The sequence below is a fragment of the Hyla sarda genome, chromosome 2 (genome assembly GCF_029499605.1).
Source record: "Hyla sarda isolate aHylSar1 chromosome 2, aHylSar1.hap1, whole genome shotgun sequence".
Lineage (NCBI taxonomy): Eukaryota > Metazoa > Chordata > Amphibia > Anura > Hylidae > Hyla > Hyla sarda.
In genome coordinates, this window is record NC_079190.1 from 162,491,691 (window position 1) to 162,505,142 (window position 13,452).

General features: G+C 42.0%; 1 protein-coding gene across 1 annotated transcript in view; it reads left to right on the plus strand.

Moving 5' to 3' along the window:
* TMTC4 (transmembrane O-mannosyltransferase targeting cadherins 4) overlaps positions 1-13,452 on the plus strand; it is a 170,178-nt gene that overhangs the window by 24,770 nt on the left and 131,956 nt on the right. The window contains 1 exon segment of the mRNA XM_056555675.1: positions 5,758-5,968. Coding sequence (XP_056411650.1) covers positions 5,810-5,968 — 159 coding nt within the window. The 5' untranslated portion in view covers positions 5,758-5,809.

Below are 13,452 nucleotides of genomic sequence, written 5' to 3' on the forward strand. Positions count from 1 at the left end.
GGTATGGCCAGTAGCACCCTCATCATCCTCCAGCAACACCTCCCCAGTACTAGCACCCCCATCATCAACTAGCAACACCACCAGATTTATATTCAGAGGTTACAGTATGTGGCAGATTTATATTCAGAGGGCACAGTGTGTGACGGTATATTCAGAGGGTACAGTATGTGGCAGATTTATATTCAGAGGGTACAGTATATGGCAGATTTATATTCAGAGGGTACAGTAAGTGGCAGATTTATATTCAGAGGGTACAGTGTGTGATGGTATATTCAGAGGGTACAGTATGTGGCAGATTTATATTCAGAGTGTACAGTATGTGTTGGTATTCAGAATGTACAGTGTGTGGTATTATTATATTCAGTGGGTATGGTGTATGGAAGGTTTATAATCAAAGAGTATAGTGTATAGTAGTATTATATTTAGAGGATACAGTGTCTGGCAGGTTTATAATAATTATTGTTTTCATATAGAGGATGAGAATGCGCTGACATAGTGAGGAGACGTCTGGGCGTCACATTCTGCAGAGAGAAGTTTTAGCTGGACCAGGCGGTATGTACCATCTGAATTAGATAAGGAAAGACTATAGAGAAGACGTCACCTGTAGTCACTGATATCATTGTACATTCTCCTCTCTATGTCCTATCAGAGCTGTAGTCACTTGTCAGTTCTACAGTTATGATGAGTGAAACTACAACTCCCAGCATAACCTCACCACTGCATAAAGGGGTACTCTACTGGAAAAAAAAATTTATTTAACTGGTGCTACAAAGTTAAACAGATTTATAAATTACTTCTACTTAAAAATCTTAATCCTTCCAGTACTTATTAGCTGCTGTATAAGTGATTCACAGGAAGTTCTTTTCTTTTTTAATTTATTTTCTGTCTGACCACAGTGCTCTGTGCTGACACCTCTGTCCATGTCAAGAACTCTCCATAGTAGGAGCAAATCCCCATTGCAAACCTCTCCTGCTCTGGATAGTTCCTAACATGGACAGACAGAGCACTGTGGACAGACTGGAAAGAACTACACAACTTCCTGTGGAGAATACAACAGCTTATAAGTACTGTAAGGGTTAAGATTTTAAATAGAAGTAATTTAAAAATCTAGAAAGAACTCAGTCCGGCACCAAGGTATGGGGTAAAAAAAGGCTTGTCTTTATTTATTCCACTGCAGGATACATACAGATCAAGATGTCTGACGCGTTTCGCCCTTTACAGGGCTTAATCATGAGTCTACGATTAAGCCCTGTAAAGGGCGAAACGCGTCAGACATCTTGATCAGTATGTATCCTGCAGTGGAGTAAATAAAGACAAGCCTTTTTTACCCCATACCTTGGTGCCGGACGGAGTTCTTTCTAGCATAAGGAGTTGCCGGAGGCGGTGCCGGCAGTCCGCAGCACAGGTGTGAGAGGTGTCCAGCGCTGGTGAGAGCGGTATCCATATTCCTTTAATTTAAAAATCTGTTTAACTTTCTGGCACCAGTTGATAGAAAAGAAAATGTTTTCCAGTGGAGTACCCCTTTAAGTAATTCTGGGAGCTGTATATTTAAATGGTGAAAACTTCTTTAACACTTTCCCATTCTGTGGCAACTGGTATATCTGATTATTATACTGGAATTTCTCACAATGGGCTACAACAGTGGTGTCTGTCACAATAAGCTAAAAACTTACTGAGGGGGGGAAGGTATGGGGGTGACACCATTATCTACCGCATCGGGTGACACCAACCCTAGCAACGCCACTGGGTCTGGGCACCCCAGTCCCCCCCTCCTTGATAGGGTGACATAATATTTTAGATTCTAGGTCCCTTATTTTGCCAAATATATCTCAAAATGATTGCTTGTAAAGTCTTAATCACGTGTCTGGGAAACTTAATAGGTAAATTACAGAAGCGATACCAAATTTTGGGTAATAAATCAGTTTTCGTTATTGCTATCCTCCCCAACCAAGATATCAGCAGTTTGGAATAACTGGTGATATCAGTATTCAGCTGATGTTTACTCGAATGGAGAGGGAGTTAATTTAATGCCTATTGTATGTTGGGGAATCCCTAGCCCATACAAAGGTATATTTCGATTCTAGCTGGGTTCTAATTTTATCACTTATTCTGAAAGGGAGAATGGTTGATTGAGTAGTATTCAGCTTATAATAGCTTACTGTACTAAAACTGGACAGCACTTCTGCCTGCAGAAATTCCACTGGGGTTTTACATGAGATAATGTAGTCTGCAAACAAGCTTATACCTTGATCGCTTATTCTGACAGGGATGCCCCTTATCACCTCTGACTCCCGGATCTGCTGGGCTAACGGCTCTATTGCCAAAACAAATAACAGGGGGGACAAAGGGCACTCCTGTCGTGTACCGTAAGAGATTCCAAACCTTCTTGATATCGCTCCCTCTGCACATATTCTAGCGGTAGGCGCAGAGTAGATGCCCATTATTGCCAAGATCAATATGGGGGGTTAGCCATATTTCTCCAACACTGCTCTGATACCCCCACTGGACGTGGTTGAATGCCTTCTCCGCGTCCAGACCAAGGAGGAGGGACCGTGCTCCGCCTCATCTATAAGATTCAACAACCTTCCAGTCCTGTCTGATGATTGGCGACCCTTCACAAATCCCACCTGATCCATATGGATCAGGTTTATCTCTGTTTAGCAGGAAGAGTGGTCTGGAATTTTCTGGGGAGGAACAATCCTTCCCTTCTTTTGGGAGCGTAATTACCGCTGCCTCCAACATTTCCCCCTGACAAAGTGGAGGAAAAACTCAAAATCAAAACTTTTTTTTTTTTTTACACTAACATGTACTTGTAGCCCATTTTTTTTTTTTTTTTTTTTTTTTTTTTTATTATGGGTAAAAGTTGAAGAATCCCAGCAAAATTTGTAACACAATTTCTCTTGAGTAAGGAAATACCTCATGTGGATGTAAAGTGCTCTGCGTGTTCGCAACTTTGGGATTTTGGAGAACGAATTTTGCTGTTGTGGTTTTTGGGGGGTATGTTGCATTTAGGAAGCCCTCATGGTGCCAGAACAGCAAAAAAAAACTCCACATGGCACACTACTTGGGAACCTACACCCCTCAAGGAATGTAACAAGGTGTTCAGTGAGCCTTAACACCTCACAGGTGTTTGACGACTTTATGTTGAAGATGGACATGAAAATTTTAATTTTTAACAATAAAATGTTGGTGCTTCCCCAAATTTTTCATTTTCACAAGGGGTAATAGGAGATAATGCCCCCCAAAATGTAAAAACACATTTCTTCTAAGTATGGAAATACCCCATATGTGGATGTAAAGTGCACTGCGGGTGAACTACAATGCTTAGAAGAGAAGGAGCAAAATTTGGCTTTTGGAAAGAGAATTTTGCTGAAAAAAACACTTGGCACACTATTTGGGAAACTACACCCCTCAAGGAACAAGGGGTAAAGTGAGCCTTAATACCCCACAGGTGATTAACAACGTTTCGTTAAAGTTGGACGTGAAAATGAATTTTTTTTTATTTTTAACACTAAAATACTGGTGTATTTGAGGCCAAAATTAGGGATTTGCATAGGGGCAGACCTGGATGCAAGCATGGCACTGGCTTCCTGCACCAAAAATACCCTACGGCAGGGTTTCCCAAACAGGGTGCCTCCAGCTATTGCAAAACTCCCAGCATGCCTGAACAGTCAATGGCTCTCCAGCAATGCTGGGAGTTGTTGTTTTGCAACAGCTGGAGACTCCATTTAGGAAACAGTGTCGTACAAGGCGTTTTTAATTTTATGGGTGGAGGGGGCTGTGTTAGGGTGTGTATATGCAGTGTTTTACACTTTATTTTATGTAAGTGTAGTGTAGTGTTTTTATGGTACATTCACACGGGCAGGTTTACAGCGAGTTTTCCGCTGGGAGTTTGACCCGCACACGGTAAATTTGCCGCAGCTCAAACTCATTGTAAACCCCCAGCTGTGTAACTGTACCCTATACATGCACATGGGGGGGGGGGGGGGGTGCGCAAATCTCCAGCTGTTGCAAAACTACAATGTTGATGTTATGGGGGGGGGGGGGGGGTAGGGATGATAGGTGTAGGTGATTTCATGGGATGCCTGCTGATAGATATCGCAGCAGTTCTCCCGGTCCGATCACCACCCGGCAAGTGGTGCTGGTCAGAAATACGGAGGGCATACATGTACGCCCTCCGATCCCAACAGGTTAAATGAGCGTTTTGTGTTCGATTCATGTAATCTGGCAAAAAGACAGAAAAACTGGCATAAACTAATCCCATTGATGTCAATGGGTCATTTATATGATCAGTTTGCTTCAGTTCCCTTTGCAGTCATTTTTATTTATTTTAATTTTTTTTGCTTTATCAAAACCATTAACTATTTTATTTTTTTCTTGTTTGGCCGAAAGGAACAGACTACAAACGGAAATTTATTGTACAGTAAGAATTGCCATTACAGTCTATGTAATGAGTGGTCTAATGTATTTGATTATTTTATATTAACTAAATCGATTGGAAGTATTTCTGGAGTTTCTTCTCCTCCTTCCTTAATCCGAAGTAGCAGCGTTAGGTACAAGGTTTTTTTTTTCACCAACAATACATTATTCAGCAGAGATTATAGTATGGGATAGTTTGCCAGATTTGTAGTACTGTTTAAAGGGGTACTCCGCCCCTAGACATCTTATCCCCTATACAAAGGATAGGGGATAAGATGCCTGATCTCTGGGGTCCTGCCGGTGGGAACCCTCGCGATCTCTCCTGCAGAACCCTGTGTCTACTGCTGCACGGAGCGAACTTCGCTCCGTGCCTGATGACGGGCGATAAAGGGGCAGGAGTAACGTGACTTCACAGCCCCGTCCCCTCGTGACATCACGCCCCACCCCCTAAATGCAAGTCTACGGAAGGGGGTGTGGCAGCCGTCATGCCCACTCCCATAGACTTGTATTTAGGAGGTGGAGTCGTGACTCCAATACTCCGGCCTTTGTATCAGCTCGTCATCAGGCATGGAGCGAAGTTCGCTCCATGCAGCAGATGACACAGGGTGTGGCAGGAGAGATTGCGGGGGGTTCCCAGCCAAAAGGATAGGGGATAAGATGTCTGGGGCGGAGTACCCCTTTAATGCTGTTTTACACATGTGGGCAAGCGTGCAGTCTCACACGAGTTTGGACTACACTTAGAAACTTTGCTACTCTAAGCTACTTTGCCATTTATGAAGAACGTGCACCTCTTTGATAAATATGGGGAAAGTAAGTACTAGAGATGATCGAACTTACCCAGGCAAACGGGGGTAAAAAGAACTTGATTTACACAGACCATGATGTTGCCCAGATAACTCAAAGCTTAAAGCAACCTAAAATGGAGAAGACAACCTTCCATATTATTGACTGTTCTATTTTTACTATACTGTACATTGTTAATTTTGTTTTACACTGCCAGTGTAACTAAGATATAACAAATATTGTATTTAGAATCCTTCATTGTAGATACCAGCAAAGGTCCTGGACAAATGGCACAGCATGAAGCAATATTTTGTCCAGTAAAATGCTGGAAACTGAATGGACCCCACTGAAAACCTAGATATGAAGAAGCCCTAAAAGGATATTGATCATAGGATCTATAGACAATACATATTCGTTAGATTATAACACATAATTACAATGTTAAACTTCATACTTTGGCTGACCGTTGTTCTTTTAGCACATGTTAACTGCAAAGCCTTTCTTCCTATTTATTTATGATTTTAATGTTTTTTTCTTCTTAATGTTCTCTTCTAGGTTTGTGACCATACAGAATGCTGAAGTGTATAGTTTGTTATGCATATACACCATGGCTGCAGCAGATGGTCTGGATCAGGACATTCCTTTGTTTCACCTTCCAAAATTCTGGGCTAAGTGTCTAGTTGGACTCTTGTCACTTGTATGTTTTACAAATAGCTACAATGGCAATTTCGTGTTTGATGACTCTGAAGCGATCATTAACAATAAGGTGAGTGCCGGAAGATGTTGTTTCAATAAATAGTAATTGGTGGCATAGGATATACCATCAGTAGGTTATCGGTGTGAGTTGGGCCACTAGGAATTGATGAAAACCCCACTTAGCTTTTACCAGATGCTATTTCACCAGATATGAGGAGATGCTGTTAGGCTACTTTTACACTGCTGTTTGTCTCTGGCCTGGTGAAGCCCTTTATTTGGCGTGAGAAAAAATTGTGCTTGCACCATCTTTCTCTCCTGCTATTATTTTGCCTGACAGACCCCATTGACTATAATGGGGTCCATCGGGACCCCCTATGATCCGTCAAAATGACGGCCGTCAAACTCCCAAAATAAATAAAAAATTAAAGTTTGACGGTCTTAACGGTATTGTGAAAGGGGCCTTAAATGTGTCTGGTATTGCAGCTTCACCACATAGAATGCAGTTGGGCAGCGATATCAGATACATTGCATGGATGAAGGTACAGTGGGGCAAAGAAGTATTGTCAGCCACCAATTGTGCAAGTTCTCCCACTTGAAAAGATGAGGCCTGTCATTTTCATCATAGGTATACCTCAACTATGAGAGACATAATGAGAAAAAAATCCATAAAATCAAGTTTGATGATTTTAAAAAAATGTATTTGTAAATTATGGTGGAAAGTAAGTATTTGATCAATAACAAAAGTTCATCTCAATACTTAGTTATTTAACCTTTGTTGCCAAAGATAGAGGTCAAACGTTTTCTGTAAGTCTTCAAAAGGTTTTCACACACTGTTGTTGGTATATTGGCCCATTCCTCCATGCAGATCTCCTCTAGAATAGAGATGATTTAGGGCTGTCACTGGGCAACACAGACTTTCAACTCCCTGCGGTATGTTTGGGATCATTGTCATGCTGAAAGCCCCAGCCATGTTTCATCTTCAATGCTCTTGGTTTTTCACTCAAAATCTCACGGTACATGGCCGCATTCATTCTTTCCTTTACACGGATCAGTTGTCCTGGTCCCTTAGCAGAAAAACGGCCGCAAAGCATGATGTTTCTACCCCCATGCTTCACAGTAGGTATGGTGTTCTACGGATGCAACTCGGCATTCTTTTTCCTCCAAACATGACGAGTTGAGTTTTTGCCAAAAAGTTCTACTATGGTTTCATCTGACCATATGACATTCTCCCAATACTCTTCTGGATCATCCACATGCTCTCTAGAAAACTTCAGATGTGCCCAGACATGTACTGGCTTAAGCAGGGGACACGTCTGGCACTGCATGATTTGAGTCCCCTGGCAACATAGTGTGTTACTGATGGTAGCCTTTGTAACTTTAGTCCCAGCTCTCTGCAGGTCATTCACTAGGTCCCCCCATGTGGTTCTGGGATTTTTGCTCACCATTCTTGTCATCATTTTTACACTACGTGGAGAGATATTGCGTGGAGCTCCAGATCGAGGGAGATTATCAGTGGTCTTGTATTCTTTCCATTTTCTAGTAACACTGTTCTACAGGTAAAAAGTTGTGAGCATGAAAACAGCAAAAGCTGAAAACAAAAATAACATAAAAAAAGTATATTGGCTCTAGTTTCCATGATATAAGCAACCAACTAATGAAGTAAGGTTTATAAAATGCATGATGCAACTTACACCATAGATTACATTGGTGACCAATAGAAAACCGCCAAGCTAATATTACGTCACCAAATTCTATAAAAGTCATAGTATCTGTTGCTTAGCGAGTTTAGGGTGGGCTCACACTGCGTTTACGAACTACGGGAATCGGATCCAGCTGGGGGTAGTTAAAACCGAGCGCTCCCGTATCCCAGCCGTACTTGGCCCACCTCCCATTTTTGCCTCATATACGGTTTTCGGTCTGGACTGAAAACCTTGGTATGCTGCGGTTTTCAGTCCGGTCCGAAAACCGAATACGGGGTTGGGTCAGGCTGGGATATGGGAGCGCCAGAACCGGTTCCTGTAGTTAGGTAATGCAGTGTGAGCTCACCCTAAACTCGCAAAGCAACAGATACTGTGACTTTTATAGAATTTGGTGATGTAATATCAGCTAATATTGCATCATCTTGGTACACTTGGTGGTTTTCAATTGGTCACTAATACTGACTATGTAATCTATGGTGTATGTTGCATCATGCATTTTATTGCATCATGCAGTGTTATTTGCCTATTACCTGTAGTTGGAAAATGTTAAATGTCTGTTGCATGAAAACTAGAGCCAACTAACAAATTTCATTATTACATTTGAATGCAGCATGTGAAATTCATTAAGAAATGGCACATTTCATTTCTGAAACAATTTTTTTTTTAAATTTGTTGAACAGTGTAGATCTTTTATTTAAAAATATAAAACACTACAATAATATAAACAACGCCATAATAATGCAAACAACATACAATATATACAAGTAATGAGTCCATATAAGTCCTTAACCCCTTAAGGATGAGCACTGTAAATGTACAGCGCTGCGAAGAAGTACTTCAGACCGGTGATTTGCCGCTATTCCGGGTCAATTGGGTCTCTGGAGACCTGGAAAAAAAGGATGAATGGGGCTGTCCGAGACGGCCCCATTCACCCTTACCCAGCAGGAGTGAGGTGGCACGGGTGCCGCCTCACGATCACGTGATTGATCGGTCGGAATGACCGACCAATCACGGACCTGCAGGGCAGTGATCAGAGCGGAGATCGGCGCCGGCTGGGGTCTCCTACCTTGCCCTGGTCTGGCAGGGGTCCCCTCAGGATCGGTGGCGGCGACAGGAGCAGCAGGATGGGTCCCGGCGGCAGAATACAGCGGCGGCGGTCCCGGCAGCAGGATACAGCAGGAGGTGAGGCCTGTTCACCTCCTACTGTTGCTTAGTAACAACTCGCAGCATGCAAAGCCAAAGGGCATGCTGGGAGTTGTAGTTTTGCAACAGCTGGAGTTCCAACTACAACTCCCTGCATGCCCTTTGGAAGTCTGTGCATGCTGGGGATTGTAGTTGTGCCACAGCTGGAGGCACATTCTTTCTATGAAAAAGTTTGCATTCAGCTGTTGCATAACTACAACTCCCAGTATGCACAGACTAACAAAGGGCATGCTGGGAGTTGTAGCTGTGTGCCTTCAGCTGTTGCAAAACTACAACTCTCAGCATGCCCTTGACTGTCCAATGGCAGTTTTGCAACAGCTGGAGACACATTGGTTGTGAAACCGAGTTTGTTACCTTACTCAGTGTTTCGCTACCAGTGTGCCTCCAGCTGTTTCAAAAATACAACTCCCAGCATGCAGTGAGAGACTGTATATGCTGAGAGTTGTAGTTTTCCAACAGCTGGAGGCACACTGGTTGCAAAACACTGAGTTAAGTAACAAATGCTCAGTGTTTTGCAACCAATGTGCCTCCAGCTGTTGCATAACTACAACTCTCAGCATGTATGGTTTGTCAGTGCATGCTGGGAGTTGTAGTTTTGCAACAGCTGGAGGTTTGCCCCCCCCCCTCCCAAAATGAGAATGTACAGGGTACATTCACACGGGTGGGTTTACAGCAAGCTTTTTGCTGCAAGTTTGAGGTGCGGCAAATTTACAGCCGCAGCTCAAACTCACTGTAAACCCAACCGTGTGAATGTACCCTAAAAACACTACACTACACTACACTAAACTACACCTACACAAAATAAAAAGTAAAACACTACATATACACATACCCCTACACAGTCGTGTGTGTCCCCCCCCCCCCAAATAAAAAAAAAAAAACGTCTTGTACGGCACTGTTTCTAAAACAGAGCCTCCAGCTGTTGAAAAACAACAACTCCCAGTATTGACGGACAGCCACTGGCTGTCCAGGCATTCTGGTAGTTTTGCAACAGCTGGAGACACCCTGTTTGGGAAACACTGCCGTGGGGTGTTTTTGTGGCGGATTCAAATCCCCAATTTAGGCCTCAAATATGCATATTTCAAGGAAACAGTTAAGGGCCCCATATGGGGTATCTCCGTACTCGGGAGAAATTGCATTACAAATTTTGGGGGGCTTTTTTTTCCCCCCTATTTACCCCTTATGAAAAGGTAAAGTTGGGGTCTACACCAGCATGTTAGTGTAAAAAAATATATTTTTACACTAACATGCTGGTGTTGCCCTATACTTTTAATTTTCACAAGCAGTAAAAGGAAAAAAAAGACCCCCAAAATTTGTAATGCAATTTCTCCTGAATACGGAAAAACTCCATATGTGGGGGTAAAATGTTCTGCGGATGCACAACAATGCTCAGGAGTGAGAGCGCACTATGTACATTTGAGGTCCAAATTGGTGATTTGCACAGGGGTGGCTGATTTTACCACGGTTCTGACATAAACCCAAAACAATAAATTCCCAGATGTGACTACATTTTGGAAACTACACCCCTCACGGAATGTAACAATGGGTATTGTGAGCCTTAACACCCCACAGGTGTTTGACAAATTTTCGTTAAAATTGCATGTGAAATTGAGGGAAAAACTTTTTTTTTTCACTAAAATAGCTGGTGTTACCCTACATTTTTCATTTTCACAAGGGAGAATAGGAAAATGCCCCCAAAAATTTGTAGCCCATTTCTTCTGAGTAACAACATACCCCATATGTGGATGTATATTGCTCTGCTGGCGCACTACAATGCTCAGAAGAGAAGGAGCGCCATTGGGATTTTGGAGACAGAATGTGTACGAAATTGAAGGCCATGTGTGTTTACAAAGCCCCCATAGTGCCAGAACAGTGGACCCCATTTTGGAAACTACACCCCTCACATAATGTAATTAGGGGTACAATGAGCATTTACACCCCACAGGTGTCTGACAGATTTTTGGAACAGTGGTCCGTGAAAATGAAAAATTTTATTTTTCATTTGCACAGCCCACTGTTCCAAAGATCTACCAAACACCAGTGGGGTGTAAATGTTCACTGCACCCCTTATTAAATTCTGTAAGGGGTGTAGTTTCCAAAATGGGGGTCACAAGTGGGGGGGCACTGTTCTGGCACCACGGGGGGCTTTGTAAACGCACATGGCCCCCGACTTCTATTCCAACCAAATTCTCTCACCAAACGCTCAATGGCGCTCCTTCTCTTCTGAGCATTGTAGTTCGCCCGCAGAGCACTTTACATCCACATATGGGGTATTTCCATACTCTGGAGAAAAAGCCTCCCAAAATGTGTAACCCCTTTTCTTCTATTACCCCTTGTGAAAATGAAAAATTTGGGGTAACATCAGCATTTTAGTAAAAAAATCTAAATTTTTGTTTTCCTGTCCAACTTTAGCGGAAATTTGTCAAACACCTGTGGGGTACTAAGGCTCATTGTACCCCTTGTTACGTTCCTTGAGGGGTGTAGTTTCCAAAATAGTATGTCAAGTTGGGCTTTTTTTGCTGTTCTGGCACCATAGGGGCTTCCTAAATGCAACATGCCCCCCAAAAACCACTTCAGCAAAATTTGCTTTCCAAAAGCCAAATGTGACTTCTTCTCTTCTGGGCATTGGAGTGCACCAGCAGTGCACTTGACGTCCACACATGGGGTATTTCCATACTCAGAAGAGATGGGGTTACAAATTTCGGGTGGCATTTTCTCCTGTAACCCCTTGCAAAAATGTAAAATTTTGGGGAAAACCAGCATTTTAGTGAAAAAAAAAAAAATTTAATTTACACATACGACTTTGACATCTTTTCGTTAAACACCTGTGGGGTGTTAAGGCTCACTGGACCCCTTGTTACGTTCCTTGAGGGGTGTAGTTTCCAAAATAGTATGTCAAGTTGGGCTTTTTTTTTTTTTTTTGCTGTTCTGGCACCATAGGGGCTTCCTAATTGTGACATGCCCCAACAAAAACCATTTCAGAAAAACTTACTCTCCACCATTGTCGCCCCTTCCCTTCTAAATCTTGTATTGCACCCACAGAGCACTTGACATCCACCTATGAGGTATTTCCTTACTCGAGAGAATTTGGGTTACAAATTTTGGGGAGCTTTTTCTCCTTTTACCCCTTGTAAATTTTCAAAAACTGGGTCTACAAGAACATGAGAGTGTAAAAAATTAAGATTTTCAATTTTCTCCTTCATTTTGCTGCTATTCCTATGAAACACCTAAAGGGTTAACACACTTTCTGAATGTCATTTTGAATACTTTGGGGGGTGCAGTTTTATAATGGGGGTCATTTTATGGGGTATTTCAAATATGAAGACCCCTAAAATCCATTTCAAATCTAAACTGGTCCCTGAAAAATTCAGATTTTGAAAATTTTGTGAAAAATTTGAAAATTGCTGCTGAACTTTGAAGCCCTCTGATGTCTTCCAAAAGTAAAAACATGTCAACTTTGTGAAGTAGACATAAATTATATATTGATTCACATATACAATATTTGGAATATCCTATTCCTTACAAGCAGAGAGTTTCAAATTTAGAAAAATGCTAAATTTTTTGATGAAATTTCGGGATTTTTCACCAAGAAAGGATGCAAGTAACGACAAAAATTTACCACCGTGTTAAAGTAGAGTATGTCACGAAAAAACAATCTCGGAATCAGCATAATCGGTAAAAGCATCCCAGAGTTATTAATGCATAAAGTGATAGTGGTCACTCAGTCCTTAAGGGGTTAAAGGGGTACTCCGGTGGAAAACTTTTTATTTATTTAATTTTTTTAAATCAACTGGTGCCAGAAAGTTAGAATTGTAAACTACTTCTATAAAAAATCCTAATCCTTTCAGTACTTATTAGCTGCTGAATACTACAGAGTAAATTATTTTCTTTTTGGAACACAGAGCTCTCTGCTGACATCATGACCACAGTGCTCTTTGCTGACATCTCTGTCCATTTTAAGAACTGTCCAGAGTAGGAGAAAATTACCATAGCAAACATATGCTGCTCTGGTCAGTTCCTAAAATGGACAGAGATGTCAGCAGAGCACTGTGTTCCAAAAAGAAAAGAATTTCCTCTGTAGTATTCAGCAGCTATTAAGTACTGGAAGGATTAAGATTTTTTAATAGAAGTAATTTACAAATCTGTTTAACTTTCTGGCACCAGTTGATTAAAAAAAGAGGAGTACCTCTTTAAATGTCCATCAAAGAATCTCCTGGTCCAGCCACATTCTGACCACACACACCACTATGACAACAACCCCACAAATGTAAACTACCAAACACCACTTAATAATAATAATAATAATAATAATAATAATAATAATAATAATAATAATAACAGAACTGTATAATTGCTCCCACAGTTGATTTCTTCACACCAAGCTGTTTGCCTACTGCAGATTCAGTCTTCCCAGCCTGGTTCAGGTCAATTATCTACAATTTTGTTTCTCGTGTTAATCTGGGGGTGCTACCTGACTACTGGGGGGGGGCAGATTAACCCCCTCCCCCCAGCAGGCATGTAGTACCCCCAGATTAACCCCCCCCCCCCAGTAGGCAGGTGGTGCCCCCTGTACCCCAGGAGGGGGTTCATCTGGGGGTGCTACCTTCCTACTGGTGGGGAGGGGTTAACCTCGGGGTACTACCTACCTACT